Source organism: Erinaceus europaeus, chromosome 13 (assembly GCF_950295315.1).
Source record: "Erinaceus europaeus chromosome 13, mEriEur2.1, whole genome shotgun sequence".
In the NCBI taxonomy this organism is placed as follows: domain Eukaryota; kingdom Metazoa; phylum Chordata; class Mammalia; order Eulipotyphla; family Erinaceidae; genus Erinaceus; species Erinaceus europaeus.
In genome coordinates, this window is record NC_080174.1 from 64113619 (window position 1) to 64131085 (window position 17467).

The 17467-nt window shown below is 42.7% G+C and overlaps 1 protein-coding gene across 1 annotated transcript; it reads right to left on the reverse strand.

Annotated features, from left to right (window-relative positions):
• Window positions 1-674: 674 nt before the first annotated feature.
• Window positions 675-17146, reverse strand: YBX1 (Y-box binding protein 1). Its single transcript, XM_060206094.1, has 8 exons — window positions 16832-17146; window positions 16081-16144; window positions 9560-9593; window positions 7273-7362; window positions 6687-6989; window positions 6365-6447; window positions 1654-1919; window positions 675-1067 (listed from the first exon to the last, which is right to left on the reverse strand). Exons 1-7 carry the CDS (start codon window positions 16995-16997, stop codon window positions 1685-1687), a joined length of 975 nt encoding a protein of 324 aa, XP_060062077.1. The 5' UTR covers window positions 16998-17146; the 3' UTR covers window positions 675-1067; window positions 1654-1684.
• Window positions 17147-17467: the final 321 nt, after the last annotated feature.

The window sequence follows — 17467 nt, forward strand, 5'->3', positions numbered from 1 at the left end:
TTCACCTAGAATTTAAAGTACGAGTGCAATGCAATCTGCTCTGTGAACCCAGAGCACTACCACCTGGATCCATACAACACTGTAGACTCATGGAGGTCAAACAGTTCTCTATTAGAATATGTCTTTTGGGCAGGGGTAGATAGCATAATGGTTATGCAAAGAAACTCTCATGCCTGAGGCTCCAAAGTCCCAGGTTCAATCCCCCTGCACCACCATAAGCCAGAGCTGAGCAGTGCTCTGGTGTTTCTCTCTGTGTCTTTCTCTCTCTGCATCTCTCTCAAAAATAACAATAAATACAACTGCCTCCCAGAAAAAGGATATTCTAAAATTAGAGAGCATGAAGAAATTTTGATATTTTAAGACAAGGTCATTTCATACATATTAGTAAAATGCAATGATGGGGAAAAGCTAAATCAATAAATTCAGGTTCTACAGCAACTACTTCTACAGAGTAACTTGTTTCCACAAACCAGAATTGTCAATTATTGTTGAAATAGATGTAATGGCAGTACTATGCAGACAACATATTTTCTTGGTGTGAAATGACAAGCTTGTCACCCTACACTTTAATGCCATTTCCCTAAGAATTACTTCTCTTATTTCAGACAGGTTTAAGGTTAAGGGCTTTACAATGAGTTAAAAAAACTTATGAAAGAATAGAAATATACACAGACCATTATTTAAGACCTTTATTAACAGATGCTTGCAGCTTGTTGACTTTTTATTTTTTTTTGAAAAAATCAAGTTGTAAACTTTTATTACAAATTAAAAATGAGGTTCTTAAAAATCTCAACTTGACCAGATATGAAACAATTTAAAAACCTTTAAAGGTGTATTGAGAAAAACCAGGCCTTTTTTTTTTTTTTTAAAAACACATTTGTCGTTACCAAAAAGAGACATCTTTAGGTAAAAATAATAAAAACCCCATATGCTGCATAGATAATGCAGATAGTTCTGGTTATCTGGTCAACGGGCAAAAAGCAAGCACTTAAGGTCTTCAGCTCCAATCTCTTGTTCATTTCTTATTGCTGGAATTTCATATTCACTTCTTCTTGTTGATGACTAAACTGTAAATTAAAAAAGGGGGATTATATTGTATAAATTATTGCATTGCATGAAAGTTCTTGTGCATAACCATTATGCTATCTCCCACCCCTAGACAACTTCCCCACTTGCATAATGGTTATCCAAGAGACTTTCATGTCTGTAGTTCAAGTCCTGAGTTCAGTACTACCATAAACCAGAGTTGAGCAGTGCTCTGGTAGCTAGCTCTGTGTGCTATCTTTCTCTCCATTGTTAAAATTAAAGAGAGGAACCCACACAAACATGGCATTGAAGCCCATCATTACTAAAACAGAGATGCTTCACTAGTGAAGCAGCTCTGCAGGTGTCTTGCTCCCTACCTTCCCTCCCAATTTGTCACTGTCCTATCAAATAAGGAGGGGGGAGGAGTAGAAAGGGGAGAGAGAAAAGAAAAAAAATGGTTGCCAGGAGCAGTGGATTCACAGTGCTGGTACTGAGCCCGAGTGGCAATTAAATAGTGTAAGACATCTGGTTAAGTATAAATGGTTTACCTCACTTTACCCATGAACAAGTGGGATTTTCTTCTTACACTACTGGATGTCATCATTCAAGAGGAACCAGCCTACTTACCCGGATGATGGTAGAGATGGTAAGCCGGCATTTACTCAGCCCCGCCCTGCTCAGCCTCGGGAGCGGACGAATTCTCAGCTGGTGGATCGGCTGCTTTTGTCTCTTTGCCATCTTGTGGTTTAGGGTTTTCTGGGCGTCTGCGTCGGTAATTGAAGTTACGGCGGTATCGACGTTGAGGTGGCTGCTGACCTTGGGTCTCATCTCCTTGATTTTCCTTATCTTCTTCATTGCCATCCTCTCTAGGTTGTCTTTGGCGAGGAGGGCCCCTAGAACAAACAGTGGAAATAGACAATAGTTTAGTAATAAACCTTCTTTCAACTCACCCACCAATGTTAATACTTGGTCCACTCCAAGTGCTACTTTTTACTCAAAAAATATAGACAACTTGGAAAACAATAAGCTTGAAAATGAGCATTTAAAACTGGTGAAACAGTGGGATGTTGGATGGTTGTGCACCTGGCAAAAGCATACATGTTCTGATGCATAAGGACCCTGGTACAAGTCAGACAGACCCAGACCCCCCTGCAAGGGATGGCTTCATGAGTGGTTTTTCTCCCTCCCCCTCTAAAATTTCTGTGCACCTGCTGATGTCAACTCCTGTGCTTTATTGGCTGAGCTATGCCCATTTGCTTTAAAGTATTTTTGAAAACCTTTTTAAAAAAATTATTCCCTCTTGTTGCCCTTGTTGAGCTTTTAAGTATTTTTAAACATTTAGGGTCAGCAAAATACCCAGCATGAAAAGTTCACTTGCTTTGCTATGAGCTATTTAACAACCCAAGTTCAAGCTGAGGCTTTACCACACTTTGTATTAAGGCTTTATGCTTTAGCATAATGGGAAGGTGTAGGAGTTTGCATGCACAAGGCCTTGAGTTTGATGCTTGGCATTAAGTGAGATTTATTTCCTTAGATAACAAATCTTAAAAACCCCTATCTCAAAAAACAAACAAAAAAACAACCCTATCTCCACAGTCAACAATATTTATACACCTTTCCCATATTTGGGAGCTACTCTCTTCCCTGATCCAGCTTTCTGGTCCTTCCTCCAGCCATGACATCATCTCTCCAGACAATAAGTAGGATCCACTTGTATATCAGATTTCAGGCTCAGGCAAAAAAATAAACAAAAAACAGCCATAGGCTCTTTGGAATAGACTAAAATAGTCCTACTAGTTATCTACAAAATGGAGACCCCCCCCCCAACTCTTCACCTGCACTATTCCAGCCTTTAGGTCCACGATTGGTCGACAATTTGTTTGGCTTTGTATGTTAGCTCTCTTTTCAGCCACCAGGTTCCAGATGCTAGCATGATGCCTACACCACACTTCCCTGAACAGACAACCCCACCAATGTGTCCTGGAGCTCCTCTTCCCCACTAAGGAAAGAGAGACAGGCTGGGAGTATGGATCGACCTGTCAACGCCCATGTTCAGTGGGGAAGCAATTACAGAAGCCAGACCTTCCACCTTCTGCATCCCACAATGATCTTGGGTCCATACTCCCAGAGAGTTAAAGAATAGGAAAGCTACCTAGGGAGGGGACGGGATACATAGTTCTGGTGGTGGGAATTGTGTGAATTTGTACCCCTCTTATCCTATGTTTAGTCAATGTTTCCTTTTTATATATAAAAAATTAAAAAAAAAAAACATCTCCTTGGGCAGGGTTAAATAACATAATGGTGTGTAAAGGAATTAATGCTGAATTAATGTGTAAAGGAATTAAACCTGAGGCTCCAAAGTCCCAGGTTCAATTCCCCACACCACCATAAGTCAGAGCTTAGCAGGTCCGCAGGTGTCTATCTTTCTCTCCCCATCTCCCCTTCTCTCCAACAACAACATCAATAACAACAACTACAACCATAAAAACAAGAACAAAAAGGAAATATTTAAAAAAAAACGAAACAAAAACCATACCCCCCTTCACACATGAGATGCCAATGTATATGAGATGCCATATACATTGACAAACCTCAATTCTTAAGAGGTTTGCTATGTGAACCAGCAATTTCATTTTTAGGCTTATATCAAAACATTTCTATTTTGCCAAGTATAAAAATCAAAACAAGTGTGGTCTGGGAGGTGCTGCAATGAATAAAGCATTGGCCTCTCAAGCATGAAGATCTGAATTCAATCCCAGGCAGGACATGTACCAGAGTGATGTCTGGTTCTTTCTCCTTTCTCATTAATAAACAAAATCTTAAACAAAAAAATCATGCAATCCAGGAGGTGGCGCCACTTCTTCCACTAGTAGATAGTAACACATGTACTAGAGTGATGATGTCTGGTTTTTTCTCAATAAAATTTTAACGAAACACCAATAAACATAAAGATAGCCTCTGAATTCTTATATACATGTCATAAAAATATTGGGAATTGGTGGTAGCGCAGTGGGTTAAGCGCACATGGTGCAGAGCACAAGGACCTGCTTAAGGATCCCAGTTCGAGCCCCTGGCTCCCCACCTGCAGGGGAGTCGCTTCACAGGTGGTGAAGCACATCTGCATGCAGGTGTCTTTCTCTCACCCTCTCTCCATTTCTCTCTGTTCTAACAATGAAGACATCAATAACAACAACAATAATAACTACAACAAAAAACAAGGGCAACAAAAGGGGAAAAAAAATAAAAAAGAAAAATTCTTAGGGAGCCAGGCAGTGGCACACCTAGGTAAGCATAAAGATCAGAGTTTAAGGTCTCAGTTCTCACCTGCAGGGAGAAAGCCTCACAAGTGGTGAAGCAGGGCTGCAGATGTCTCTATCCAGTAACAAGAAATAAAAATAGGGGGTTCAGACAGTAGCACTGTGGGTGAAGTGCCCATGGCGGGAAACACAAGAATCAGCATAAGGATCCTGGTTCGAGGCCCCAGCTCCCCACCTGCAGGGGTGGTATCATTTCACAGGCAGTAAAGCAGGTCTGCAAGTGTCTGTCTTTCTCTCCCTCTGTCTTCCCCTCCTCTCTCCATTTCTCTCTGCCCTAACAACAGCAGTGACAAGAATAACGATAAGGGCAACAAGGAAAAAATGGCCTTCAGAAGCAGTGGATTCGCAGAGCAGACACCGAGCCCCAGCAATAATCCTGGAGGCAAAAAATAAAATAAACAAAACAAAGATTAAAATATAAGAAAAATTATGATGGTGTAGGGGACTGAACCTGGGACCTCAGAACCTCAGGAACGAGTCTCTTAAAATGAATCCGGGGCTGGGTGGTGGTGCACCTGGTTGAGCATACGTTACAATGCACAAGGACCTGGGTTCAAGCCCCTGGTCCCCACCTGCACAGGAAAAAGCTTCACAAGTGGTGAAGCAGGACTAGAGGTGTCTCTCTTATCCTATCTCCCCCTTTCTCTTAATTGCTGGCTGTCTTTATCCAGTGAATTAAAAAAAAAAAAATCCTTGGCTCCATATAGGAGGAAGCTGTGGCTATAGTACCAGTGCTGTTGTGGACTCCGCGCCCCTAGCTGTATGAAAAAATTGCCCGGAGCAGTGAGATAACATGCACTGAGGTTCCAGTCCTAAGCATACACACATACACAAAAGTGTTAACATTTTTTAAATGTCATAATTTTAGTAAAAAAGGGGTGGGGTAGATAGCATAATGGTCATGCAAACAGACTCATGCCTGAGGCATCAAAGTCCCAGGTTCAATCCCCTGTACCACCATAAGCCAGAGCTGAGTAGTGCTCTTGTTACCAAAAAAAAAAAGAAAGAAATCTAAGAGATTAGGAATTGGTGCAGTAGGCAGAGCATGAGGTTTATCCCTGGTATCAAAATGCAGTGTTTTGTCTCCCATTAAAAAAAAAGAGGGTGGGGGCAGATAGCATAATGGTTATACAAAGGGATTCTCATGCCTGAGGCTCCAAAGTCCCAGGTTCAATCCTCTGCACAACCATAAATCAGAGATGAGCAGTGCTCTGGTGGAAAATACAAATGAAACTTCATGAATGGTGGGTGTCTTTCTCCTTCCCTATCTCCCTGCATTGCCTCTCAATTTCTGTCTCCATCCTGAATAAACATTTTAAAGAAACCAACAAAAACAAAGTTTGCCTCTGCCCACTTTTCTTCTTTTTTTTAAAATCTATTATTGGATAGAGAAATTAATGAGTGGGATCATCCCATACTCATCTTTATCTTTCTGACTTAGTTCACTTAACATAATTCCTTCTAGCTCCATCCAAGATGGGTCAGAGAAGGTGGATTCTTAATAGCTGCATAGTATTCATTGTGTATATATACCACTCAACAGAAGTTGAGAAAGAACAGAAAGGTAAACTAAAAGCAGGATCTGACTAAATCTAGAGCAGGACAATAAAATAAAAACCCTGCTGGTGAGGGGGAGGGTGGACATTTGGCTTCCGGGGGGGCAGGGCGGGAGGGGACACAGTCTTTTGGTGGTGGGAATGGTGTCTATGAACACTCCTATTAAATTGTAGTCATATAAACCACTATTTAATATGAGAGGGGAAAAATTGATTGTATGTCTTAAAAAAAAAAGAAACAGAGAAATTGAGAGGGGAGAGAGATACCTGGAGCCCTGCTTCACCATTCCTGAAGCTTTCCCCTTGCAGGTGGGGACCAGGGGCTTGAACTTGGGTCCGTGTGGTACAATGCACTGTAATGTGTGCACTTAACCAGGTGCCACCACTGCCCCCCCCCATTTGGGATTCACAAGCATTCTTTTTTATTTTTGGCAAAGCTCCTCCAGCCTCTCTCTAAATACATACCTGCGGAATCGTGGCCTATAGCCCCGATACATGTTCTGTCTCACTGGTCTACCTTGTTCTCCTGCACCCTGGTTGTCAGCACCCTGAAAAGAAAGCAGAAACCAAGTCTATTAGATTAGTTAATAATAAAATCCCAAGCAGTTAAAGTCAAAGTCTGAATATAGATGTTAAAAAGCAAAATCATGTATTGTGATTATACATTTATCTGTTTCTTAGAGAAAATGTTTCCCATTAAAATTACAGCTCAGAAAATGCTTAAAACACAGTCCTATGAAAAGCCTCCCTCGATCCTTTAGGGGAGAAGGGACTGTGTAAAACTTACCTCCATCACTTCTCCCTGCACGGGAGGGTTGGAATACTGTGGTCGACGCCCATAGGGTCTCCGCATGTAGTAAGGTGGGAACCGTCGCCTGCGGTAGGGCCGGCGTTGTTGGGCCTGGCCTTCGGGAGCACTCTCTGATCCCTCATTCTTTTCCCCACTCTCACTATTCTGGTAATTTTGCTGGTAATTGCGTGGAGGACCCCTGCGACGTGGATAGCGTCTATAATGGTTACGGTCTGCTGCATATTTACTGCCTTGCACTGGAACTCCACCAGGACCTGTAACATTTGCTGCCTCGGCACCCTACAAAAGGCATCATGTAATGGCAATGACAATGAAATCAAACACACATCAACATTTACACAAGACATAACTTTGTGGCCAGGGGTGCACAACAAATGACTACTAGTTCCTCACTGTTCTGAATATATTGCCCTCTAATTACAGCCAGCACAATAGGCTCAATGTACCTGTGTTCATGAGGTCACCTGACCCATCCATCCATCTTATATCCACCATCCTAATGGATGAGATCGCCAACATATTTCCACACCGAAGTCAAACCTTACACAAAAAGCATCCTCACCTTTTCTCCTTCAACAACATCAAACTCCACAGTCTCTCCATCTCCTACACTGCGAAGGTACTTCCTGGGGTTATTCTTCTTTATGGCAGTCTAGTAATATCACATTCCAAAAATAGATTAACGGGAGAATAATGTGCTTTTTCATTTATAATGTACCAGTGTCAATTATTATTTTAGCTTGGATATACACTTATAATTAACTTTAAATGTGACCAAACCATCAATAAATTTAGAAGAGGGACCAATGCTACCCCGAAAACTCAACTAAAGCACTCCAATCTTACAAGGCCCCAACATTATCACCATTTTCAAAACTAAAGCAATTAAAATGTCACGCTTAAGACAGACACAACAATATATGTATATATTTAAAATGCCTCTTGTAAAAGCATCACATATAACTTTGAACAGAATGAGGATATCCATCTATCCCCAAAGACTGCACTTAATAGAAGCTAGCCCCACACAAGGCCCAGTTTAGATGACAGGAGAGTTTAGTTTTGCATGCTTCAAAGTTGACCAAACAAACTTTGTCCCTTTGTTACCATATCCAACTCAGAAATGTCAGCCAAACTTACTTCCAACCTGTGGTTAAGTCAGTGGAAATGCAATTCACATATATTAACTACTTTTATATTATTTTCTGACCGCATGGGAGAATTGGTTATTACCCTCTCCAGAATACAGTAAATCTCACACTATGTTTAACTTTTCCAGACTGCTACAACAAAGTGAAAGGGGAAGAGTAACACCTGATAGTTCTACATAGGTAATACTTCTACAAAGTTTGTTCAAAATAGGCTTAAAATAAGTGACTTGCCCAAGGTCACACATCTACTTAGTGGCAGATCAGGGATTTTTTTTTTTTAATCTAGGTCTTGGAGGACCCTAAATCCCGTTCATTCTACTGCATCACAGTGGTATTCATTACAGGATCACTCATGTAGTTCCATTCCAAATGAGGCAGGACAACCAACAAATCTGAAGCCAATTAAGCTAAGTTGCCCAGAACTTCAGTTTCCTTGATATACCACTAAGACCTGAGCAGCCAAAGTCCCAAGAAACAACTGAATGTTGAAACCACTTCCAAAATAAAGAGGAAAGCAGATTGGTAACACTATGTAGGGACAGCACAAACGGGTGACATGCAATTCAACTAAATAATTGATCTCATCTGTCATCTAAACCGTTACAAAATGTTCATACCTTTCACATATAGCCAACTCTCAATTACCTGCAGTCATAGGGGATAGTAGAAGTGTAAATAATTGAAAAACCCATAGCCCTTATTTCCATCTCCCACAACCCTTTAGTGTTGCAGATAGGCAACAAATGTATATTCCAAGTAAGGAACAAGTAAGAGTTGGGGTTTAATTTTACAAAACAATTATTTGTTTAAAGTAACACTGTGATGTTAGACATGTGTGGCAACACACAGTAAGAGGTGAAATTGTACCCCTAAAACAGTTTTGTCAGTTTTGTAAATCAGCTAGCACATACACACATCAAAATATATGGTTTTGCATTCCTATGTTTAGGTATAGAAGGTTTCCATACCTACATATGAACCTGTAATTATTTATAAGGATCTTGTATGTACTAGAAATTAACTTGGCTTCTCCTTGGATTGTCACTGAATGTTGTATAGGATATTACTATAGTTCTATAAAGCACCAGCCCCTAAAATAGTTCTTCCTGAAAAGTGTATTGCCATCCAAATTGACATTTGTATCAGGAACAATGAGTGTAGGGATTGCTTTCTTTTTTACTAACTTTATATACAGTTGACAAAGTTCAACATGAAGTACCTATGCTATTTCAAAGGTAAGCAAGCAAATACCTACCCAGCTCAAAATATTTAGAAGAACCTAGGTTTTCTGTCACTCATTTCAATTAATGTTTTGCAGCTCTATGCTGTTTCCTCCATGATGCATCCTTACCTGATATAAATTAAGTATCTTTGCAAGCAACTTATCAAGTTTGTTTTTATATCAGAATTATCAGTTTAAGTTTTATGTCTTTATGTCCATTATTTGGAAACGTCTATTTAATTGGGTTGTCAGAAAAAATAGCTTTTTCTGACAACCCAACAATTTAAAACTAGGTGAACTGCCAAGACAAACTTTCAACATACACATTTAGGCATGCTACTACTACCCTTCCTGTACACACTAAATAGTTTGGTAGTTGGGACTTAACCTTTTTGCAAAGAATAGCTGAGAAGACATCCACATTTTCCTTTCACAAGACGTGTGCCAGAAGAGTAAATGTCCACATAAGCACTCACCTGGTGTACAAATACATCTTCCTTGGTGTCATTCCTGAAAGAGAAAATCCAAGTTTAACAAGTTAGAAAATGGGATACAGTTCATGCTGCCAATTAATAATTTTGATGATGACACTTGGCCCTTTTGGTACCTCACTTGCGCTTGACCCGCTGCGCTACAGCCCGACTCCCCAGACTTTATTTTCTAAAGTTTGTCAACCAGACATTAGGAGATCAGTAAGGGCTTCAGAGGGTAGAAGTGACTAGCAATGCTTCATTCTCAAGTCACTTCTCCCTTACCATCTCCAATACTCAACTTTTTGAGGTCATAAAAGAAAAACCCCACAGAACATGTATCAAAATAAATGCTAATGTAAACTATGGACTTTTGTTAACCAGTTGTAACAAACGTGTCTCTTGTGGGGAAGGTAAATTGGGGACCCATTAACCAAAACCTGTTCATTTTCCTGTGTATCACAAGCCTTTTATCAATCCTTATCTACTCTGGCATTGACTGCTTATATATTCTAATGTGACTGCAGAAAGATATTTAAATCATACACTACAACAAAAAGTGTAAGTAATTATGAATTTCACATCATGGCCTACAATTGAAAACCAGAAATCTACAATTTAGCATTCAGAAGTAAATTATAGTGGCCTGGGATGTGGCACAGTGGATAAAGCACTGGACTCTCAAGTATGAGGTCCTGAGTTCAATCCCTGACAGCACATGTACCAGAGTGATGTCTGGTTCTTTCCCTCTCCTCCTATCTTTCTCATTAATAAATAAAGTCTTTAAAAAAAAAAAAAAAGTAAATTACAGCATAAACTCTGTCCAACTTTTAGAAAGAAGACCATCTTTTGCAGTCAGTTCACATAATCTTGATCAGAGATTTGCTACATATTAATCCTCTCCAACAAGCTGTGACTGGTAGTTTGTTGAACTCTATAGCAGTACTAGAAAGAGCAATTTTTATTTATCATTGTATAGAGACAGAAATTGAAAGGGGAAGATAGAGAGAGGGAGAGAGACAGAGAGACACCTGCAGCCCTGCTTCACCATTCATGAAGCTTTCCCCCTGCAGGAGGGGACCAGGGGCTTGAACCTGGATCCTTGCGCACTGTAATGTGTGCACTTAACCAAGTGCGCCACCGCCTGGCCCCAGAAAGAGAAAATTCTGTAAGAGAAAAGCAACAATTAAAGAGGCCCAGAGAGCCGAGAGAGACAGACCTGCCTATTTTTTTTATCATTTATTTTCCCTTTTGTTGCCCTTGGTATTTTTTAATTATTGTTGTAATTATTATTGTTGTCACTGTTGTTGGATAGGACAGAGAGAAATGGAGAGAGGATGGGAAGACAGAGAGGAGAGAAAGACAGACAACTGCAGACCTGCTTCACCGTGAAACAACTCCCCTGCAGGTAGGGAGCTGGGGGCTCAAACTGGGATCCTTACACCCGTCTCTGCACTTCACACCACATGTGCTTAACACCTGCTGCACTACTGCCCAACTCCCACACTTGCCTATTCTATATACTTTAGTGCATACTGTAGTTTCCCCATAGCAAATAACTTTATTCAGTATATTTATTTTTCAAGTAATTGTAATACACACACATTTTCAACTACAGCACTGCTTAACTCTGGCTGGTGGTACAGGGGGTTGAACCTAGGATCTTGAAGCTTTAATGCGTTAAGTTTTTTTTTTTTTTGAATAACCATTATGCAGTCTCTCCAGGCCCTAGATTTTCAAATTTAAGTGTCATCACTGCTACATTTTACTTTTCTATAATTCTAATTCTTCATATTCTTTTTTAAAATTATCTTTTTATTTATTAGATAGAGACAGCCAGAAATTGATAGGAAGGGGAAAACAAAGAGGAAGAGAAACACCAACATCACTGCTTCACCCCTTGTAAAGGTTTTTCCCCTGCAGGTGGTAAACAAGGCGCTTGAACCTGGATTCTTACACACTTGTAACACATGTGCTCAACCAGGTGTGGCACCACCTGGCCCTTCATTATATTTCTTTTAAAATATTTTAATTTATGAAGAAGATAGGCAAAGGGGGAGGGGGAAGACCAGACATCACTCTTATACATGTGTTGCCAGGGACTGAACTCAGGACCTTATAATTGAAAGAAAGTCCACTGCACCATCTCACGGACCACTCATATTCTTTCTATAATCTACTACAAGCCACCAGGCTTTTCATATAAGCAAAGTTCAAAAGCCCTATTATTAACTCCTTTAATATCACCCAATCTAATACAGCAAATACATTAGTAAACTTTTTCCTTCTTCGTATTACATATTGTTATCAAGAGAGTGGGGGACAAACAGTACTAATCAGTGACTGACAATTCCTCACTAGAAACACAATGCAGTTAGATTGGAATCCTTTAAAAAAAAATTGGAATCCTGACTATACTATTACATGACTGGGCACAAAAAAAAAAATCCTTACGTGTTTTTTGCTTTTATCAGAGCAATATTCAACTCTGGCTGGCTTAATGGTAGTACAAAGGACTGAATCTGAGACTCGGGAACCTCAGTCAGAAAGCTTTTTGCAAAAGCATTGTTATTCCCCCCCACACACAAAATCCCCCATATGTGAAGTGGGGATAACAAACTTGTGTAATACTGTCATCATCATGACAAAAGCAAACAAATCAAGTGGAAGTCACAGTAACATCTAGCCCTCTTACTAACCAGCTTACAGTCTGATGCCTATTCTGCAGACAAAGTGCAAGCCAAACAAGTCCTTTTCTAGTAGCCATTAACAAAGAAGTCATGTGGTCCGGGAGGTGGCACAGTGGATAATGCACTTGAGCGTGAGGTCCTGAGTTCAAGCCCTGGCAGCACATGTACCAGAGTGATGTTTGGTTCTTTCTCTCCTCTTATCTTTCTCATCAATCAATAAATAAAATCTTAAAGTCATTTTAACATGTGTAATCAGATGAGATCAGGCATTTTCAGGGTGGTATGGCCATAGACTAACATGTACCATCAATATAAAAAAAAAAAGTTACATTTTTCATGCTATCTTTATTCATGTTTTACACTTCTTTTTTTGGTCAAGTATTTAATTTATGGTGTGGGAGTAGATAACATAATAGTTATGCAAGAGACTCTCATGCCTGAGGCTCCAAAGCCCCAGGTTCAATCCCCCATACCACCATAAACCAGAGCTGAGCAATGCTCTGGTTTTAAAAAAAAGGCATTGGAGCCTGGGTCCTTGTGCACGGTAAGGTAGACTCACATGGGTGTGCCACTGCCTGGCCCCTCTGTGAATTTTTTATTTTTTAAATGTTGGATAGAGACAGAAATTGAGAGCGGGAGAGGACAAGCACCTACAGCTGTTGCTTCACCTCTTGTGAAGCCTTCCCCCTTGCAGGTGGGGACTTAGCTTGAACCTGGGTCCTTACGCCTTGTAACATGTACACTCAACCAGGTACACCACCACTTGGCTCTTTGAATCTTTTAGAATGTAAAATATAGGAGCTGGATGGTGGCATGCTTGGTTAAGGACACATGTTACCATATGCAAGGACCTGGGTTCAAGCCCTGAGTCCCCCACCTGCAGAAGGAAAGTTTTATGAGTGGTGAAGCAGTGCTGCAGCTATCTTCTTTCTATTCCCCTTCATAAGCAGCAAGGCAGTGTGTGCCGTTTTCTCCCCCATTCAATTTCTCAGATGCACTTAGTCCCTCTTCAACTATCCATATAGCTGTTTATGTCAGGTTCAGAATACTTGAGCTGGGGTGAAGGGGGAAGAGAAAAGAAACTGAAAAGAAGGTAGCACACTGGATAAAACATTGGACTTGCAAGCATGAGTCCCTAGTAGCATATGTACCAGAGTGATGTCTAGTTCTTTCAAAATATATTTTTGTATCCTAGGTAACTGAAAATATGGACAGTGAAACCAGGCAAGGTAGGGACTGTGTTCCAAGAGTATTTATCATTCCATATCACATATCAGTCCTCCTACCTTCCAGTCAAGTGTATTCTTGACAGCCCAAAGCATAACTATATATATTTTATAACTGAATGCTCTTTCCTATTATCTTAGTGCATAGCACATCATCTCACCTTAACTTCCTCAAGGAATTTTAAAAAGCAAGCTTGAGGATTAAAAATCTATATGCTCCATAACTTAATGCAATATCCAACTCCTGAAGATATATTGTCCTAAGATCCCAAATCACAACTCTATCTTAGCAGTTTTCTATTAAACACTACTCGTGCTCAGCACTCATACTCCTCTCCCCACATCTTGCAACCATTCTGTTTTAGGTGAGCTAGATTATAGATGTTTGCATCAGATGAGACTGGAGGGTAGGAAATGCAGTAATTACAGGCACCCCTACCCAAGATAACAGCAGAGGTGGATATACTATTCTGTAATAGAGTTTGAGACAGATGACCACTGATCAACTTAAGGCTTACATCTTGCTGTGTAAGGTAATGAAGACTAGCCTGACTCAAAAAGTCCAAGAGACTTGGCAGTCATCTTTTCACAGGTTCATCAGGCTTATGGTGGTGCGGGAGATTGAACCTGAGATTTAGGAGCCTCAGGCATGAGAGTCTGTTTGCATAACCATTATGCTATCTCCCCTGTCCCACACTTAGTTCAATAAAATCCTCTTATATAACCAAGCACCATTCCTACATAATGAATAAGAACAATGAAAAATCCCAAATCCCTAAATTTCCATTAAAAGCCAAAAGTTTATTGTATTATATTCCAAGGTTAAAATTACAGTCACAGTAATCTTTAAAGCCTCCCTTTAAGAAAGAACATGTGGGGAGTTGGGTGCTAGTGCAGCGGGTTAAGCACAGGTGGCGCAAAGCCCAAGGACTGGCATAAGGATCCCAGTTCGAGTCCCCGACTCTCCAAGTCACTTCACAAGCAGTGAAGCAGTTCTACAGGAGTCTCTCTCCCTTCTGTCTTCCGCTCCTCTCTCCATTTCTCTGTCCTATCCAACGATGACAATAACTACAATAAAACACGGGCAACAAAAGGGAATAAATATTTAAAAAGAAAAAAAGAAAGAGCATGAGGTGACATACACTCTTGCAACAAGAAATGTTCCTGTAAGGCAAACTTCCCCTGGACTTTACAGTCAAGTTTTAGTATCTTGAAGTTTCAGTCACTGAAAATGCCAGTTTAGAAACAACATTTGACAAAAAATAGTTTAGACTAAGATGGCAAAGAATCAAGACAACTTGCCCTGAAAGTGATCTCACAAAAAAAAAAAAAAAAAAAATCCAAAACGTGTAAAAAGGGCTTACATTGGCTATCTATTGTCCTCTCGAAAAACACTATTACCCTCATACTACATTTTTTAATAATCATACAAACTGCAACTCAAGCACTAGAAGGCAACAAATACACTGTCTTCCAATGTGCACACCAGCAACATCCATACCTTATCATACCAAGTGGCAAGGGTTAATAACTAAAGCAGTTATCTTTTCAAAGTATGGCCCACAAGCCATAGCTAACTGAATTTTTGTGTGTGTGTGTGTTAAAGGGCCCATGAATCTCTCTGGTACACATCTTTCCCAGGTAAGCCTACTTATAACAGAAAAGCACTAAGCAGACTCAAAGATACTATCCTCCTACAGTAACCCAATTTCTAAGACCAGGATGGCAAACCTTAACGTAAGACCAAAAGGAAACTGAGTATTTCTACAGCAGCTTAAGGATAAGTAGTGTTTTTCCAAATTTTATTTATCTGTAAGACTGACATTGTCCACATGGTTTCCTGCAAGTTTCCACTTCAGAAATATTCCATGTTATTTCTTACTCCTAGGTATTCTCTTAACCATCTAATTGCCCAATGTCTTCTACAGTAAGGATGTAGAAAGAAAATGAAGACATGGTATCACACCTGTAAGGCCACTGATATACAAGATGCTTTACACCCTTGCTACCAGCTCTGGCAGCCATCTTGAAAATGATGCCTGGCTCACACAGAGACCCAAAGTGCTGTAAGCCACACACAACTACCACTATTTCTAGTTTTAATCATCGACTCTGAAGATGTAGTTTCACCATCAAATTTGAAGCACGTTAAACAAAGCCAACAAGACCTCACAGTAAAGATGACAAGACTCATGCATTTGCACTGTCAACACTGTTACCGCCAAAGGCTAACAAGGTGCAAATAACTCACACGCTAATTAATGGCTCACATTCACAAATACCAATTTCAACAACGTGTGACAAGATGACAAGGATAAAAACGGGGTCTAGCAGAAGCTACCGTATCTTACATCCCTCAATTTACTCTTAAATTGTTAAGATGACTCGTTCACTCCCCTTCCCTTTTTAAAATTAACCGTAAAAAGCAAAACAAAGAAAAGCGCCAGGTCCACTAATTCCTTTGGTTATCGAGGAAACAAAAGTCAAACTAACAGTACTGAAAGCAGAGGTAGCAACCCACATCTGCTGACACCATCCCAAGCCGGCAAAGCCTACTGAAGGAGAAGGCATGCAAGAGGTACGATGGAGGCTGCAGAGCTGGTCATCTCACCTGTTGATGAAACCATATCCGTTCCTTACATTGAACCATTTTACTGTTCCCAAAACCTTCGTTGCTGGGGAAACAAACAACAGAAAAATTAAGTAAATTTTTAAAAGCCACGGACACAAGCCACCCCTTTCCAGAACCGCCGGCCTTCAGCATCCAGCTGCCCGCGGGCACCTGACAGCCTTCCTGCCGGCGGCCGGCGGCCGGTGGCCCCGCGCTCCACGTGGGTGAGCTGCGGCCCGAGGGCCGCGGCGCGGGCCCAGGATGGGTGTGCGCCGAGACAGCGGCGGGCGGGCTGGCGGGCGCGGCGAGCACGTGAAGGAAGGGGAAGCCGCCCGGCCCACTCCGGCCTGCGTAGGCGGCGCGCCGCGCCCTCCGGGCACACGCGGAAGGGAGCGGGGTGGGGGGGGTCGGGAACAACGGCGGGCTGGCGGGGCGGGCGTGCGGGCCCGGGCGCACGAGGCCGGCGAGGAGGGGAGGGACCCTGCCGCACACGCGGGCGGCGGGCGGCGCGCGGGCACCCAGGGGAGGGGCGCGCGGCCGCACGGGGGGCGCGGGGAGGCGGCGCGCGCCCACCGCGCACGCGGACCGGCGTCGGCGAGGGCGCGAGTGCGGGGGGCCTGGGGGAGGGGCGGCCGCGCGCCGCCGAGTGGGTCCCCGCTGGCCGCGCGCCCGCCGGCTCGCCCCGCTTCGGGTAACGGTTCCTCAGCCAGGCTTCCCTACGGCCCCACCCCCGTCCCCGCCTGGCTCTCACCGATGACCTTCTTGTCCCCGCCGGCAGGCGCCGCCGATGTGAGGCCGCCCGGGCCGCCGCTCCCTGCGCCGCTGCCCGTGGTACCGGGCTTGGTGTCGGCGGCGCTGAGGGCGGGGGCGGCGGGGGGGGCGGCGGGCGGCTGCTGGGTCTCGGCCTCGCTGCTCATGGTTGCGGTGATGGTGACTGGGGCCGGCTGCTGCAGCTGCGGCTCCTCCCGGGGTGTGATGGTAACTAGGCCGGCGGCGGCGGTGGGGCTGCTCAGGGCTCTCTGGGGTCCGCTCTCCGCTCCCGCTACCGATCGAACTAGCGAGAATGGCGGGACGGGCGGGATAAGCCCTGGAATCGACCCGCCCTAAGCAGCGTTTACTAGCCAGTCGTGCTGTCAATCTCACCACCTGACCTCAACTCCTGCTTCCTATTGGCTAATACTTTATCACTACTCCACCCTCATTGGCCTTTAGGCGGCTAATTCGGCCGACCTACAACCGTTCCTACCTCCGCCGCCGCCATAGAGACCGGAACTAGAATTAGAGTAGTCACCACGAGAACCATAGAGTGCCTGAGAGGACGGGCAGAGAGAACGTGACTTTCATGAGGCAGCCGCTGGAGCGGGCGGCTCCCACGACCAGGGTTGGT